This window comes from Drosophila ficusphila, unplaced genomic scaffold (assembly GCF_018152265.1).
Source record: "Drosophila ficusphila isolate 14025-0441.05 unplaced genomic scaffold, ASM1815226v1 contig_106, whole genome shotgun sequence".
In the NCBI taxonomy this organism is placed as follows: Eukaryota; Metazoa; Arthropoda; class Insecta; order Diptera; family Drosophilidae; genus Drosophila; species Drosophila ficusphila.
Window position 1 is genome coordinate 6858723 of NW_025063993.1, and position 17401 is coordinate 6876123.

Sequence of the window (17401 nt, forward strand, 5' to 3'; positions counted from 1 at the left end):
CAAGTCCAAGTTGTTTCTGCAACATGAAGGTGTTCATTACTATTCTGGCTTTGGCTGTGGCCTCCGCCTCGGCCTACGAGACCGTCATCCGCCCCAAGGACATTCCGAAGGTGAAGCGGATCGAGGGTCGCATCACCAACGGCTACCCGGCGGAGGAGGGCAAGGCTCCCTACACCGTGGGCCTGGGCTTCAGCGGCGGCTGGTGGTGCGGTGGCTCCATCATCGCCAACGACTGGGTCCTCACCGCCGAGCACTGCATCGGAGACGCCGGCTCTGTGACCGTCTACTTCGGCGCCACCTGGCGCACCAACGCCCAGTTCACCCACACCGTTGGCAACGGCAACTTCATCAAGCACGGATCCGCCGACATCGCTCTGATCCGCATCCCGCACGTCGACTTCTGGCACATGGTCAACAAGGTGGAGCTGCCGAGCTACAACGATCGCTACAACGACTACAACGAGTGGTGGGCAGTGGCCTGCGGCTGGGGAGGCACCTACGACGGAAGCCCCCTGCCCGACTACATGCAGTGCGCCGACCTCCAGATCATCCACAACAGCGAGTGCGCCAGCTACTACGGAACCGGCACCGTGGGCGACAACATCATCTGCATCCGCGTGGTCGACGGCAAGGGAACCTGCGGCGGAGACTCCGGCGGTCCCCTGGTCACCCACGACGGCGGCAAGCTGGTGGGAGTCACCAACTGGGTGTCCTCCGCCGGTTGCCAGGCCGGTCACCCCGCTGGCTTCCAGCGTGTGACCTACCACCTGGACTGGATCCGCGACCACACCGGAGTGGCCTACTACTAATCTTTGACGAACTACTAAATAAATCAATTTGAAGCGCAAATTTTATGTTATTTTTTACTACACTGAAGGGGAAGTATTTAAAGTGACTTTGCAATCTTTTGGGTATAAAAATGCATATTATGTACCTACCATTAATGCAGAATGAGAATTATACGTTATTTAAATCATGCAATTCTAACTTTGCAATGGAACTTAGCACAGTTTAAACATTATCAGAACAGATAGAAACCAATCTTTTTATGGACTTTATAACTAGATGGCTATTCACCTAAAGAAAAATATAAGTAAAGTGAGGGATTTAATGAAAAAGAAATATAATTGTTTTACAAACTTAAATAATATTGTTCGCTTACTGTTTATTAAACCCAAAAATGTTTTTTTTATTTTTTTGGAAAAAGTGTTTTCAAGAATAACTGACTTTACCTTTGAAGAAATCAGCAATATGTTTGTTCTTCTTCTTAAAAAAAAATGTTTAATGACTTTACTATTAGTCAGTATGAATTGTTTGATGTTAATACATAACAGGTTATTAATATAAGATAATTTTTGCTCCATTCAAAAAAATAGGTTACCTGAGCCATTCAAAATAAAATTTTACCCCTTTAATTTGCAATTCAAAACTTTTTATTCAATTAATGGCTTCATTTTTCCATGGATTTAGTAGTAGGCAACACCGGTGTGGTCGCGGATCCAGTCCAGGTGGTAGGTGACACGCTGGAATCCAGCAGGAGCACCCGACTGGCAGCCGGCGACGGATCCAAAGTTGGTCACTCCCACGAGCTTGGTGCCGTCATGGGTGACCAAGGGGCCACCGGAGTCGCCACCGCAGGTGGACTTGCCATCGGGAGTGCGCACGCAGATGATGTTATCGCCCACAGTGGCGGTTCCGTAGTATCCGGAGCACTCGGAGTTGTGGATGATCTGAAGGTCCACGCACTGCATGTAGTCGGGCAGGGGGCTTCCGTCGTAGGTGCCTCCCCAGCCGCAGGCCACTGCCCACCACTCGTTGTAGTCGTTGTAGCGATCGTTGTAGCTCGGCAGCTCCACCTTGTTGACCATGTGCCAGAAGTCCACGTGCGGGATGCGGATCAGAGCGATGTCGGCGGATCCGTGCTTGATGAAGTTGCCGTTGCCAACGGTGTGGGTGAACTGGGCGTTGGTGCGCCAGGTGGCGCCGAAGTAGACGGTCACGGAGCCGGCGTCTCCGATGCAGTGCTCGGCGGTGAGCACCCAGTCGTGGGCGATGATGGAGCCACCGCACCACCAGCCGCCGCTGAAGCCCAGGCCCACGGTGTAGGGAGCCTTGCCCTCCTCCGCCGGGTAGCCGTTGGTGATGCGACCCTGGATGTCCTTGGTGTTGGTCCTTGCAGAGAATCCCGGCATGGCGGCAGCGGAGGCCGAGGCCACGGCCAAGGCCAAAATAGCTACGAACACTTTCATGTTGCTGAAACAACTTGGAGTTTGGTGTCCGCCCACCGCGCATTTATACCTGGATCGTATCTGCGGAAATGACCAAGTCTGGGTCATATATAATCACCGCCAAATCGTCGGATAGTGAACAAATTGTTAATATATGGCCCAAGAACAAGCAACCAGAAAGATTATGAATGGCGCCTTCTCAAATTATAAACAAAACAAGAAAGAAATTTTTTCTATGGCAGTTTAATGAATTATCTTCCGATGTTAACAAAAGTCTAGTTTGTAATTCAAGAGAAAACTCAATGTTACAAAAATCATGCTCATTCTTTTTTATTACAGGAGTCGTTTTAAAACTATATATAAAAAATCATGGTTATGTGATAAAAAAAAAAAACGAAGTTACATTCATTTTAAATAGATTACATATTATAATGGTCCGATTTTTATGAAATTTAAGACACTTGACAAAACGTTAAAGAACGGTATTTTGCTATGTTGTTATGTCTCTTTATCTATGGCTTTATAAATTAGTGAATGGTGCAATACATTCATTTGTATATACTTTATGATGTTGGATGTGTCTTCTTCAGTGCGACGCTTACATCTGACTAAAATTATAATACCCTCTGCAAGGGTTATAAAATATCTACATCTAGAATATCTAATCTTAAAATATTTCATTTTTTCCCCTTTATTAGTCGTATAAAATACGGTTGTCCCCGCACTCGACTCCAACCAGGTTAGGCTCTTCGTCCTCACTTTCCTCGCTCGCTTCCTGCGATCTGGCTTTTGGCTTCGCATAACCTAAATCCTGCAGGAAGCGAATCAATCGGGACTTTGCCTTCTGCTGGTGGTCATCAACCTTATTAATCATATCGTAGTTGGGCTTGAGGAAGCGGTACTCGCCGAAGGCCAATGGACAGTAGCGAGCTATCTCCTTAGTGGCGCTAATATACACCGTGCGCCCGCGGATGTAATGGCGCAGACTCCTGCAAGGAAACTCCAGAGTCAGAACGAACTGCTGTATCAGATTCGAGGACTTGGAGGTACCCCTGAAGAATATCTGTGGTTCCTGCAGGAAACAACTGTACTCTTGATCATCGTCTGGTAGGAACACCTGCAGCTCCAACGTACTAATGGTCTGATAGTAGGTCACCGGCGGACGTACAACATTGAGTGGTAGTTCAATCTCCATCTGGAAATGGTTAGATAGTTCTTTAGCTGGTTTGCCAGCACTTGCCCTATTATTCTTCTTGGGTTTCCGTTTGATACTACGGGTCTTAGTGCTCAAGACCTGCTTGAGAAATTCAACTGGATCGTTGGAGTTTTGATCGGATTCTTTTGGCTGCTCCTTCTTATCTTCCAGCTGAAGGAGGGCGCACTTCCTCACACACTCGTACAGATGGGCCACCTGATTATTCTCGGAGTTAGCCCCGGTGTTTTCCTTTCTCCTGACGGAGAGGTTCGTCATCTTATCAGAGAGCTCCTCTCCAATTCCAGACCCGGCTCCGCGCTGTATCCGCTGTAAATCGTTCTCCCTGCCCATCTCGAGAGCCAACTTCACCAGTCGTTGACATCTGCCACTCAAGACGGGCTTGCTCTGCAACGTGCACAGTGCTAGGCACTCTTCCTTCAACTTATTTTTCACCTCATTCTCCTCTAGCAGGTTTTCTTCTTCTTTAACATCAATTAACACCTCCTTGAAGAAATCCCTAATCCCTTCGGTCGCTTGCACACATCTTTTGGCCAAGCTGATGTCTATCAGCTTCTTTGCGAGACACAAATACCGCAGATGCAGCTTGATTTGGTTGGCGAACACGATGGCCACCAGATCCCGAACGAAGAGAGTGCCAGCGGCGGCGAACTCGATTTTGGCCTGAAGGAAGTGATCCTTGGGCAACTGAGACAGCATGTACCTGACATCCCGCTTACTCTCTGCGGTCCAGCTGCGCTCCCCAGAATGAGGCACCAGGCCGAAAAGCCGGAGATCACAGGCCAACGGCGGCTCCCGCTGCACTGCCTCCGGGCAGTCGAAGAGTTGGCCACAAGTGGTGACGGTGATGCGCGTGTCCACATCCAGGCCTTGAACCTCCACCGACAAATCGGATTGGACCACTTGAAGGTTTTCTATGGTCGCTACTTTCAGCACGCGAACCCTTTCCTTGGTGAACTTGCTGTGGTACATGCAGATGTCCCCGACCACCGGAGGCCAGTGGCGTCGGGGATCCTGCTCCTGCACTAACTGCATGCGCATTTGCTGCACTGCAGCATTGGGCAGCAGCTGCCAGGTGCCGTTTGGAGGCATGTGCTCCAGTAGCCGGACACAAAAGTGTGTTGGCGAGTAGACCTGGACCAATTGGAGCTTGACGTCTCCGGACGCGGGCATATAATCCGGACACCTGTCCGAAGCCGATAAGTGATGGCGATCCTTGCAGACGGGCTTATAGCATTTGCCCACCGTTAGGATCTGGCTGCAGAGGGTCACCTTTTCGTTATTGGCATTGTCCATCTCCTGCCTCACGCGCTTGGCCACCGCCAACACGGCGGGGTCCACCACTTGGTGGACCTGAAGAAAGTCCACAAGACGTGGCAGTTCCCGGTGATTGTTGTCGTCGAGGAGCACCAGCGATTGCAGTTGCCTTTTTAAGGGACTTGCCGAGGAAGCGAGGTGGTTGCTTAGGTTCTCGGACAGCACGAGGTGCCTCAGTTTGAACTGGCTCCACGATCTGCTCATGCTGTAGTGGATCAAGGTGTGCGCGTCCCGGATGATCAGCTCCGGGCAGCTATCGGAGCACAGCAGGATCGCGCCGCAGTTATTTGCCTGCCAGCTCAGCACCCTCTCGTGCACCGTCACTCCCGAGGTCTGGAAGTAGCGTAGGCAGTCGTAGCCCTGATCCTCCAGAGCCACCGCTAGGTGCTGAATGTCCGTGTCATTGGTGCAGAAGATCACCGTGCGGAAATCTTTCGGCGGACACTGCTGTAGCGTTTTGACCACCGCCCTGCTTTTGGCCGAAGAGCAGGAAATGGAAATCCGTATGCGAGTTCCGCCGTATAGAGCTGCCTCCAGGATGTCACCGAACACAAGAGCCGGGTCATCGTTAACTGCTTTCAATTCGGCCATTAGCTTGGGTCTGTACTGCTGGGAAACCATCACCACCTGCGGGTGGTTTGTGAGGGGAAGAATCTCCTGAATAACCTGTTGTGCACCAGTTAGCTGCTCTTCGGACATCAGGTCCACGTCGTCATAAACTAGAAACCGGAGGCGTGGAAAGCGCATCAGGCCGGGATGCTCCTGCCAGAACCAGGCCAGCTGCGCAGGAGTGGCCACCAGGCAGCCCACTCCGTTGAGGAGCCTCAGGAAGAACTCCGAGCTCTTGGTCGTGGATACATTAAGGGTGAGTGTGAACCAATCCTCCTTCTTTGTATTGCGCAGCAGGGCGTGGCACAGGGCGCTCACCTGGAGAACGCGCTGCAAATCGGGGACCACAATCAAGGCTCTGGGGCCGTACTCATCAGGTTGCCAGGCCCCTGTCTCTAGAAACCCGAGAGGGTTAGTGTTCTCCTTAAGGTCCTCGCAAACAGCATGGCAAACGACTGGTAAGTACGATAACGTGCGCCCACAGCATGGAGACCCAACGATCATCGCCCCTCTGCCCGCTCCTTTGACCAAATGCGGCCAAGTGTAGCTCTGCAGGCGGAGCAGTTTGTTCAGGCCCAGCTTATGCATCGATTCCAGGATGTGCGGCAGCAGGCAGACCTCGCCGAAATTGCGGACGGGACGCAGAGGGTACCTTCCGTGCGCCACCACATACTCGGAGCAGATGGTTCCCTTTAGTGGTCGCAGTACACAGTCGACTCCCTCGTAGTTGATACCCTCCCCGCTGGCAGTGCTGCTGTTGGTGATCCTCTCCCAGGTGTCTTTAAAGTTGTCCATTATTTTCGACAGTTTGTCATCGCAAATACATCCCATTTTGGAGGACTGGAAATCGAAAACGTAGTTAAGTTGGCAGCGCTTGCATTTTATAAGCTATTCTAATTTTACATACATATACATATGTACATATTTATAACCCACTCGTCGGCTATATCACCACTGAAAAAGAACCCAACCGCTAATTGATTAAGCTTTAAAATGTGTATACAGTATCAAAAGAAGTGATACGCAAATTTAAGAGTTTTTAGAATAGTCAGATTTAGTGTTATGATACCTATAAATATTAATAAAATCGTACTTATCAGCGAATCGCCTGTGAACGTCAGTAAAGTTTCATTTAAAGATAAGATTAACCATTATAACCAATTAACCATTATAACCAATTAACCATTATAACCAATTAACCATTATAATTATTTAAAGATTAGCAGCTTGTTTTATTGTTTGTTGAAAGAACAGGGAACCGGATACCGTTCATCCAGCATTTCGTCTATCCGGTCATCCGTCAATCCGTCCATCCCTCCAGACGTCAATTTTCCAATCTGTACATTCTATCCGACCATCCGTCAATCATATTTTAACCTATGTATTAGAAATCAGACTTTGCACTAATATTATTATTTGGTAAAAGTAATAAATATTTTTACAATAAGAAATTAAGGTGGGAACTTCTCATTAAAAATGTTTTTTTGTTTACCGAACGACATCCGAGTATTTATCAGCTGACTGAAAATATACCGTTTTTTTTTTTTCAAGGTCGATATTTATTGTAGTTCCTTATTCGGTACCTCGTCAGTTGTCAACAATAGAAAAAAGTTATCGTGGTGTAAATTGTGTTTATTTATAATTTATAATGGATTTAAATCCTTAAAATGTGGCTCATAAAAAAATCTGCAGTTCAATATTTAATCTAAACACTATGTTTAAAACCAAATTTAATCAAGAGTCTTATCTGATTTTATTTTGCTACTTTCCATACATTGTTTTCTCCTTTGTTTTGCTAAAGCTTTAAGTTGTGGCGACCTTGCCTGCGGCTAAACAAAGACACTTGGCAAAAATTCCAACCACCCACTAGCCCCCAAAATTTTTTCGCCTGGATCCAACAAGTGTGTGTGGTAGAGGGGGGAGGGGCTGATGGCTGGTTACTGGGGGCTGGGCGAGGAAACTTAAAGGGAGAGCGTGCAAAATACCGACGCAGCACGTGCCAAAAGTGGCTCCAAAGCGACGAACTGCGCAAACTCAGTGAGTGTCAAACTGTGCATCGGGCAATTGGCAAATAAACATTGCATGCTTTCAGGCGCCACTTGCGAATGTGCAACGCATCGCGTGTTTCTGTTGTAATTGCACTTGAAGAAATTATACATTTTAAAGTCAAGTAATCATAAAACAATAAAGCTACTACATTGGGCGTTATAAACCTTGTTCACACATGACATCACTCGAAAATAGATCGATATTTTCCCTGTATCAGTCACTTTAAAATTACTTAGGGCGTGCCAACGAAATCTCCTGCGGTATGCAAACTCTTTAAGGAAAGGTGTCTCAAAATTTTACAAAAACTTTTTACTTACCAAAAATTTGAAAAAAAAAAAAATTATTTGTAGTTTATAAAATTTTTACAAACAAAAGTATTACCACTTTCTTAACTCAAAGCTAATCAGCCTTTTTTATAAATTAACCTTCATGTTTTCTGGGAATTCCACAAGACCTAAAGATAGTGTTTGCTGTCAAGCACTTCTAAGAATTATTTTTAATTGTCCCCAAAATCAAACATCTCTTTACATTTGTTGGATTGAAAATTAATTTAATTCACTCGACACACATACAATATATGTTGTTTCCTCCATGCCAGAGATATGGAGTTGTTATCAATATCGTTAGCAACACAATGTGGTAACTCTTTAATGTTATCTTAAATTATGTTATTTTATTTTTCTATCAAAAAACATATGGAAGCCAAATAGTTTTTAAAAGTTTTATTGTGAAAATCTTAAACACTATATGATATATAGTATGAAACATTAACCATGTTGCAAATTTATCAAAAAACCTTCTACAAAAAATGTATTAAACTTGGGGTTAAATTTCATATTTATACATATTATTAACTTAGGTGAAATAATTATTTACCTACATATTCACTAAACACAAATTCACAAGACCGTTTAAATGCTTTAAACTGAAAATTTCTTTCAGTGTTTCAGCGTGTTGTTGCCGCCCAGAGAGGGTGTAAAAAAATCTCACATCGGCAGCGGTTCGTCGTCACTCGTCCGAGGTCTCCGTTCGCTGGCAGTTGAACAGCCGCTCAGTCGTCTCCTATTATCCTTCTCGTTGGCAAGGACCTGTGTCGCAATCGCGCATCGTCCGTTCGTGTGGAGGAATTGCAAATCGGAGTGCAAATATTTGGCTATTTGCTGCAATCAATCGGAAAGTGATTGTGGTGATGAGTCCAAGTGAGTAGTGGTCCAAAAATTCCTGGCGATTCATCCTGGCGCAAGCTGGGTGTTCACAAATTCCCAGATTGTTCGGAAAAGTTTGTACTGCTCTCGCGTGTCGATGTGTGTGTATCCGTGTGCGTCCTTTTGTATCTGTGTATCTGGCAGTTGTATCTGTATCTGTAGGCGATGTGCTCGACAAAACGATTGCAATTTTACGCTGACGCTGCAACAGAAGCAGTTCGCTTCAATGGAACTTGACATAGTACACCGTCCACCGCCCACCGCCCCCTAAACCCTCCGGGGTATAGCCATATATATATATATGTAAATACACATACACGAGTGTGTGTTGTTTTTACCACCGCAAAGTGTCCTCGACACACTCTCACACATCCGTTGAGTATCCTGCACCGGAACCCCCAGCCTTCAAACATTCCCCCAGCTGAATTTCCATCATTATATCTTTTATATATACTGCCTTTTCAAGCGGCTCCCTCAAGTGCATTTGCCATTAAAATTCAATGCATTATCTAGATGCATGGCTATTCATGAAAAGCCACGCCAAAACGTTGTCACTTTGAAATGACAGACTTTGTCGATTCCCCGCTAATTCATTATCACCCTACTAAGCCGCTCAAATCGAGCAATTCAATTCAATTAGATTAGGACCGCTAAATACAACGACGCCTCTGCTATAAATATTCAAAAAAAATGGGGCATCATGGAAATCGGATATTCTGCCTTCAAATTCACTTTCGTTGCCTTTATATTTGCATGAATAGATTTTTGGTTCGCTCTTTAGCCAGCAAGACATTTTATCCCTGGCTTCCTGTTTATGAACAATACAATTTTAGTGGATATCTCGTTTTGAAGCATACACAAAAATGGGGGCGACTGTGCCTATCGCAACCCGCATATCTCGGTCCCCAGACCCAAGTATTTATTATTTACTTTTCTCTGTTTTAGAACCTACAAATCAGTTTTACATAATTATAAATATTTAAAGAAACTAACAAGATTGTTTCGTAAAAATCTTTAGACAAAAAAATAATTTTCGAATGCTTACAAGAGTTTGCCCTATGCTGATCTACCTTTGATCCCCCATTACTAGGTAGTAAAATCGTATAATTATTTTTACACATCTGTGAAAACGTGTGGTCAACTTACACAACAAAAATCTAATCAATGTTGGTTACACGAAAATGCAAAAAGTGAAAACTAATGACCCTCGAACGGCGTCGTGATCGATGAAAAAATGCCGGCGAGGCGAAGATCCATCACCAGCATCTGTTTTCCCCCATTCAGATTCCCAGAGACCCCCAATACCTATTTCTACGTTTGGTTCCGTCTCATTCGCGAAATTGCCGTCATCGTGTTCGGACCGCTGAAAAAACAATAAGCAAAACGCCGGTACAATTTAATTTGGCAGTCGTTGCATTAATTAAACTCAAAATAAAAAGAACCCCGTCGACCTCTTCAATGGGCCCTGCCAAGGTTGGCCAAATCGAATGTTATTTATAAATGCACTTGGTTTGGCTAAGAAACACTTTGTCGTCAAGCATTTAATAAGTAAAGAAAATCCCCTCGCTTTAAATATGATCGATGGACTTAAATAGAAAAACTATTTGCTTGTGTGCAATAAACTATCGTTTATTGACCCGAAAACCAACGTGTGAAACCTGTCGGTAAATCGCAAATATTTGTTAAATGTTAGAACCTACAAGTCTAAAAATAAATATATATGTAGACAAAAATTCTATTGAACATAAACTATATATATAAAAATTGTGTATTAAAAATCGTTGGCAAGGTAAATGTCGTAATCAATCAGTGCCAATAATCTAAACGTAACAAAAACAAAAAACATAAAAGACTTTTTATAAAAATCAGCGTGGAAATTTATTTTTCCGCGAATTGACAATAAGAATCTCATCCGACCTATCAAATTCACTTTTGCAAGTTATGCACTTTATTTGTTCGTTGTGTATAAAGAAAAACGAGACAGGAAATCAACATCGGCAAAGAAAAGTTTATGTACACTTGCAGTTCAATCGAAAATTGTTAAATATAGTTTTTTTCTAATAGTTAGGTACAATTTTAATAAAGAAAACTTTAAAACAAAGGTTACAAATTTTTTAAATAAAATTCATCTGTGACATGTCAAATAATTTTGCTGAAAATTGTATTCTGTTATTTTATTATTCTGTTAAAAAATTTAATTTACCCTGTGAAAGAGTGCAAAACACGACGTTAACTGACCTTTAAAGTGAGCAAAAAATAAGCTATCAAAAAACATTTGCATTTGTCAACTGCTTCTTACCGATGTGCTTTCAATTTCAGTTGCGGAATAGACAATAATACAACAATAAACTAAGAACCACTGCAATAAGCAATTCAAAGGTAAGAACTCTGTTTACACACAAAACTTTATAATTAATGACTTATTTCCATTTTACTTTACGTTAGTCATAAAAACTGTTTTAAAAGGTTAAAATTCTTTCAGTTGATAAAGCATAATTAGTTCACTTGTTTTTTAAAGTTACTCTAAACCTGGATAGATATTTTCAGGCCATAAAAAACCTCAGCAATAACTAGAAATATTTTGTTATAGCTTTTTGTAGCCCTTACAATAAAGCAGCCTTTTCTATAAATGTCCATTACCTACCCCAAAATACCAGAAACGCATTTAATCACTTTAATCAGTTTTAATTTTGGTAAATTAAATTTTCAGTTGTCCCATTTAAATCAATTGAATTGCTTCGGACTAACTAAGTATAAACCTAATCTATGACTATGAACAGCCGAGAGGTTAAATGACATGGCAGAGAAACGCCTTCTGCTGGAGCCATCCGACCTCACAGAGACGGAGGAGCTGGAAGTACAAATGACCCGACGGAGCGGAGGAGGAGTCCTCCATGCCATCCAGCATCGGACGCTTCCGGTGAGCCGGAAATCGGTGTTCTGGTTGCTGGTGTCCTTCCTGTTCTGCTACTTCCTGATCGGGCGACCCGAGTGGGCGAATGTCCTCGATCTGGACGTCCTCCACTCGGACAACTACATCACGGTCCAGCATCAGTCCACTGTGATGGATGGTGAGTCCACGTTGGTAACTAGATGTGCGTTTCTCCACGTTTTGTTTTGCATGCCCACCTTTATGATTTCCTTTCCTCTCCCTACGTTCCGTTTGTGTTTGCACAGTTGATCCCGACACACATAATGAGAGTATTCCGTTTGTGCCGAAAGGCTTCCTGGTGTATAGCAACTCCTGCCGGATCATGGAGGTGGATCCCTACAAGAACGAGGTGATGCGCCACTTCAAGCGAATCAAATACAAGGCCTGTCAGAAGCTGCCGCCCCTAACGCAGGTGAAGTTCCTCGAGAAGTCCCAAAAGTATCTCCTCAGCATCGATGGAGATGCCTTCAGTCGATATCCGGCGAACAATCACCTCCACTGCTGCTATATGGAGATCCAGCGGGTCAACGAAATGAAGGTGAAAAACACCAAGTGCCAAACGTTCAAGAAGAGCGTAGAACTGCCCAATTCAGCAGAGGCCATCATCGTGAAGTGCGATTCCGGCGGACGGCAGATCTACATTAATGGGCATGCCACCATTCCCGTCAAGGAGGCAGTGCAGCAGAGACTCCAACAGGCAGCTGAAGAGGATGCGAGGAAAGAGGATGAACCCCGAAAACGACCTCCAAGCGTTTTGATGCTCGGCATCGATAGTATTTCCCGGGTGAATCTCATCCGGGCCATGCCGAAAACCGCCCAGTATCTGTACGACAACGGATGGTTCGAGCTGGCGGGTTACAATAAGGTAAGATAAGATAGAGACCCCAAAAAGAATTTCCAATTAAAAAAAGTATTAACATCACCTTACGCTTTGTAAAACTGTGGTGTATATCGTATAACATAATCTAAAAGGTTGAGTTCGGTTTAGTAAAGAGATATTTGTTGGAATCAACCACTCATAGATCTCCTCCCTCTGATCAGGTGGACGACAATACATTCCCGAACATCATGGCAGTGGCCACCGGCTACAATCTGCACAACGCGATGCAGGCGTGCTCGCCCTTCGTGGTCGGTGGCCTGGACAAGTGCAACTACGTTTGGAAGCTGTTCCAGCAGAAGGGATATGTCACGGCCTACGCAGAAGATGCAGTGAAGATCAACACGTTCAACTACCTGAAGAAGGGCTTCAAGAATCCGCCGGCGGATTACTACTTGCGACCGTATCTCTCCGCTGCCGAAACGCAGCTGGATCACACGACGGTCAACGGTCTGGTGCACTGCCTCGGCTACGAAACGGCGGCGGAGCATGTCTACGACTACGGGTTGGAGTTCACCAGAAGATACCTGAACGACACATACTTCGGCTTCTTCTGGACAAACACGCACAGCCACAGTGATATCTCGCAGACGAGCAGCATGGATGACTATATGGCGGAGTATCTGCGGAAACTGGTGCGCCAGGGCACGATGGACAACAGCGTGGTGGTGTTCTTCAGCGATCATGGCATGCGCTTTGGACCGACGCGGGCCACCTGGTCTGGTCACTTGGAGGAACGTCTGCCGGCCATCTTCATTTGGTTGCCGCACCACCTGCGTCGCTCGCATCCGGAGTTTGTGCGTGGCCTCCAGTTGAACAGGAACCGTTTGACCACGCCCTACGATCTCCATCTGACCATGAAGCACATACTCTCGCTGTCTGGCCGCACTGACATGGAATCCCTGGGACCGGCTCCCGATTGTCCGCAGTGCCAGAGCCTGCTGCATCCCGTTTCACCGCTGAGAAGCTGCGCCGATGTGGGCATCGCGGATCACTGGTGCACTTGCTGGGAGTACGACACGATCTCGAGCAGCTCCAAGGAATCGCGGATGCTCGGCAAGCGAGTGGTGAGCTATCTGAACACCTACGTGGCCGAGTTCCGGAACGGAACCTTCGCCAAGCTGTGCGTACCGCTCTCCCTGCACAGCATCAAATCCGCGTTCCGGGCGCATCAGAATGCCCTCGATCCGGAGGAGGTGCACACCTATCGACTGATCTTCGTCACGTCGCCGAACAAGGCCCAGTACGAAGCCACCTTGCGGCACAATCACACGGATGACTCCGTAAAGGTGACGGGATCCGTGAGCAGATTGAACGTCTACAGTGGCGAGGCGGATTGCATGAGTGATTTCGCTGCCAAAAAGTATTGTTACTGCCGGAAAAAGAAGGGATAGAAGCAGTAGATTTAGAACTAAGGCTAGTGCCCAAGTGCCGTTACTCAGATTAGGATCTGATAGTACAACAATTATCTTAAACTTACACTATAGGCATATCTTCCCTTTCTCTCTCTCTCTCTGCCTGAAACTTAAGCTTCTGGGGGTTTAAAAATATTAATTTGGTTCTCTGAAATCAAGGAAAGGAGTCCACATATTATCACATCAAAAGAGAATACAACTCAGTTTATTAAACACTTATTAATACCTTAATTATTATTTAAAGATCTATAGAAGTTTGAGAAACACTTTGTATATTCCATGTTTAGGCTTAGTTGCTATCCTTGTAAATAATTTACTCTCCCAGCTCAAAGAGTCTTTAGCCAATAATTAGTTAAGTCATGTCTTTATGTATAGTTAGTCGGTTAACAACTAATTGTTACACTTATGATTTGATATATGTGTTAAACTTATAGGGATATAAGTTATGATGTTATACTTCAAAAATAATTCTGTTAAAAATAAAATGTCCAGTACTTGAAACATCTATTTAATTTGGCATTAAAATCTAAATATTAAATACGAATGAGATTACGTGTAGTAAAGTTGTCAGTTAAGGTCGGATTTGGCGCAGAACTCCCACGTGCTAGCCTTCTCCTTGAAGCTGTAGTTGCCCAGCAGATTCTTGAACGCTTTGAAAAGCTTAGTCAACGGACTATTGCGCTGAAGTCCGAGGAGATCGCCGGATAGTGGCTGGACATCCAGGCGCAGCTCCTTGTAATCCTCGCTGGCCAGCAGCGAGATGAAACCACGCAGATCGACAGCGTATTGTGGATCACTCACTCGCGTTTTTGTAAACTCAATGGTTTGCTGCAGTTGGTGCGCAAAGAACGACTGACCAGCTCCCCGGTGAAAAGAGCGACCTGTCCAAGTGTCGTACGAGGTGCTGATGAGCCACTTGTAGTACCCCGGCTCCTCGGACTCCTTCAACTCGATATCCAAAGCGTAGAGTTTTGTTAGCACATCCTTGATGGTGTCCACGTAGCAGGCCAACCAGTAGTAGTAAATCGTTCGGACCTCGTCCGTTTTATTGTGGACCATCACTACCGATCGCAAGCACTTAAGATCGTTGGTACTCGGTGTAATCACGTGTGATCGCACGATGGGCGGCGCATTATACAGTCCGACCACATCGACTTTGGTTTCTGTGGGCGACTCAGCGATCGGTTGTTTTGTTTGGACAACTTCTATTTTTTGCTGCTTTCGTGGTGTGATCCTCTCAGCTTTTTTATCCGCTACCAATCTGTCAGACACCAGTTTATCGGCCAAGCCAAACAATAGGTAGTCATATAGCTTCTGTGGCTGCGAAATTAATTCCCGATCGCAGCATGCTTGAGCTGCCAGTACTAGGCATTGTCTGAAATAACACAGACTCGATGGAGCCACTGACTTGGCCACGTTGTGCTGCAACTCGAAGGGATCCTGCACGCACATGGCCCTATACAGCTGAAAAGCTTCCGGCGGCTCACCTGTTGCGTCGTGCATCAGTTGCATTTGCTCGTCGTACTCGGGAAATCCGCCTGGCGTGCCCAGCGTAGTCTCCTTGTCCAGGCAACCGCCCAGGAACGGACTAAGTACACACTTTTCAAAGTTCACAGTGCTGTAGTAGACGAAGAAATTTTTGATTAGCTCCAACGTGGTCATCCGTGCTGGAATCGGCGATGAGAGGTCCAAACTATAGGCGTAGTTAACACCGGAAATATTAATCGGTGGGCAAAGCGACTGCAGCTGCTTCACGGAGGGCAGCAGTTGATGAACTTGCAAGCTTACGATGATCATGGTGACCAGGCAATAGCTAGACATGCTGCCATGGACAATCAATTTAAGTTTCTTAGCCCAAATTTTCAGGAAAAGGCTCAGATCGCGGAGGCGCTCATCGCGGAACATCAGTTCGCCCACAAACCGAGAATTGTATGTGCTATTTGGATTGGAAATATTGATGTCTATGTTGAGTCCTGTTAGCTGATGTTTGCATCGAATGATGGGCACACGTGCGTGACGAATTGTGTAAATATCCGCAAAGCACTTGGAGCGCCGCAAAAAGTATGAGACCTTGTTGTATAGCTGCTTGTGGACCAAGGGAGGCTGCTCACCGCAGGGCTGCAGGTACAAATCTATATCGCTTTCTAAAGAGTAAAAGACACGGATTAGGTGCCTCTCTCTCTGTTGCCGAATACCACTTACCCTTTAAGGCCAAACCAGTGACCAGGGAGCCGAAGGGAAACACCCTAACCCTGCCCTTCATCTCCTTTTCTATGCAATTACGCACATGACCGAAGCAGATTTCCATCTTCCGGAGATCACTAGCGTAGAAATTCAATACCGTGCGCAGGTGGCCACCGGGTGCAGACTTTTCAAGCTCTTCCCGCAGCTCATTGCGCTCGGATTGGGTTTGTGCGCTAGTGAACAACTTGGTGATGGCGTTCAATCGCTGGCGCAGTTGCTTTTGCGGCTTGCTGGCATGCTTTAGCAGTTCATGAGCCAAACAGTCCTGCATACTTTGGAAGGGAGCGGCACATACCATACAAAGAACCAAATTATCTGCGTCATCCCCCCGCGGGCGTGCAACTTCCGTGGCGGGGGCCGGCATTTTCTGCAAAAACACGTTTTAGTTAATGCTCGCTCGACAGCCAGGTTTATTTAAGAGAAAATTATCAGTAAGTGAGTGCCTGCCCTGATTTTCTGTCCACTACACGTAGAAAATACGATTTAGGTATGAGGCCACTGATTCCAGGGCAGAGTATTACATTATTGCTGGAGCGAAAGATGGGTATACCATCCGCTAGAATCTTTTCTACATTTAGATATATCAAAATCTGGCAATCACTACGGAATCCACTTAAGACGCAACTGGTTTTATCGCTGCTAGCGAAGTGCACATGGTTGCGCTTCATTCTATTTAGACCTTGGGTCCTTATCGCTTCCCAATGACGTCGGTAGGTGCCATGGACAGCCAGGGGAATCTGTTCCAATTGAGTGATCCTCTCCAGACCGCCAGTCTCGCTCTCAACCACCGCCAGCGAGTGCCCCTGATTGGCGCGAATCTCATGGACCCCACGATCTGGATTCCAGCGAAGGGTATATCGTTGCTTGGCATCCGCAGATGTAATTTCCTGCAGTTTTTCTAAGGTAAGAGATCTGTATCGCGGGTGCTCCTGCAGATCGGAGACACTAACAAAACCATCTTCGCGAATTGGAATTCCCTCTGTTTTTGCACCGTGCCGCAGCAACCAGGATAACTTCTTGCTTAACTGCACATCGACTTCCCGTCTGGGGGGCATTACATCCACAAAAATAACTTACGTTTTTGCAAAACAATTTGCGTGGGCACCAAAACAATTTTAAGTAGTGTGGCCGTTTCCAGATCCGAACGAACTAATAACCTGATGCGAAAACAACGCATTTCCACTTACGTGCTATAAAATAATCGTAAAATAAGTTGTAACATACCTGGGCGGGCTACTATTTACTTTTATTAGCCCTACTAATAAATTTTTCCTTCCGAACATTCCTTGCACGTTTAAAATTGTTGATTTTA

At 45.5% G+C, this 17401-nt stretch overlaps 6 protein-coding genes across 10 annotated transcripts; 2 read left to right on the forward strand and 4 right to left on the reverse strand.

The window, feature by feature from the left end:
- The first annotated feature begins 23 nt into the window (after positions 1-23).
- Positions 24-849, forward strand: LOC108088950 (serine protease 1). The gene has a single exon (XM_017186971.2). The coding sequence runs from the start codon at positions 24-26 to the stop codon at positions 807-809; it is 786 nt and encodes a 261-aa protein (XP_017042460.1). The 3' UTR covers positions 810-849.
- A 617-nt stretch (positions 850-1466) lies between these two features.
- On the reverse strand, positions 1467-2249 carry LOC108088955 (serine protease 1). Its single transcript, XM_017186975.1, has one exon. It carries the CDS (start codon positions 2247-2249, stop codon positions 1467-1469), a length of 783 nt encoding a protein of 260 aa, XP_017042464.1.
- A 599-nt stretch (positions 2250-2848) lies between these two features.
- On the reverse strand, positions 2849-6853 carry LOC108089005 (putative ATP-dependent RNA helicase BoYb). Of its 2 annotated transcripts, none has more exons than XM_017187078.1 (3): positions 6810-6853; positions 6461-6744; positions 2849-6207 (listed from the first exon to the last, which is right to left on the reverse strand). In XM_017187078.1, exon 3 carries the CDS (start codon positions 6196-6198, stop codon positions 2923-2925), a length of 3276 nt encoding a protein of 1091 aa, XP_017042567.1. In that variant the 5' UTR covers positions 6199-6207; positions 6461-6744; positions 6810-6853; the 3' UTR covers positions 2849-2922. The 2 variants fall into 2 exon arrangements, with proteins under 2 accessions (XP_017042567.1, XP_017042566.1); XM_017187077.1 differs by having other exon boundaries at positions 6275-6744.
- A 168-nt stretch (positions 6854-7021) lies between these two features.
- Positions 7022-14352, forward strand: LOC108089006. 4 transcript variants are annotated; one of them, XM_017187081.2, is made up of 6 exons: positions 7022-7404; positions 8359-8615; positions 10941-11000; positions 11332-11692; positions 11799-12418; positions 12595-14352. In XM_017187081.2, exons 4-6 carry the CDS (start codon positions 11419-11421, stop codon positions 13822-13824), a joined length of 2124 nt encoding a protein of 707 aa, XP_017042570.1. In that variant the 5' UTR covers positions 7022-7404; positions 8359-8615; positions 10941-11000; positions 11332-11418; the 3' UTR covers positions 13825-14352. The 4 variants fall into 4 exon arrangements, with proteins under 4 accessions (XP_017042570.1, XP_017042568.1, XP_017042571.1 ...); XM_017187079.2 differs by having other exon boundaries at positions 7023-7404; positions 11332-11716; XM_017187082.2 differs by having other exon boundaries at positions 7023-7404; positions 11844-12418.
- On the reverse strand, positions 14333-17244 carry LOC108089007. Its single transcript, XM_017187083.1, has 3 exons — positions 17167-17244; positions 16048-16456; positions 14333-15989 (listed from the first exon to the last, which is right to left on the reverse strand). The coding sequence occupies exons 2-3, from the start codon at positions 16451-16453 to the stop codon at positions 14413-14415; spliced, it is 1983 nt and encodes a 660-aa protein (XP_017042572.1). The 5' UTR covers positions 16454-16456; positions 17167-17244; the 3' UTR covers positions 14333-14412.
- On the reverse strand, positions 16496-17171 carry LOC108089008 (tRNA 2'-phosphotransferase 1). Its single transcript, XM_017187084.1, has one exon. The coding sequence runs from the start codon at positions 17142-17144 to the stop codon at positions 16518-16520; it is 627 nt and encodes a 208-aa protein (XP_017042573.1). The 5' UTR covers positions 17145-17171; the 3' UTR covers positions 16496-16517.
- Positions 17245-17401: the final 157 nt, after the last annotated feature.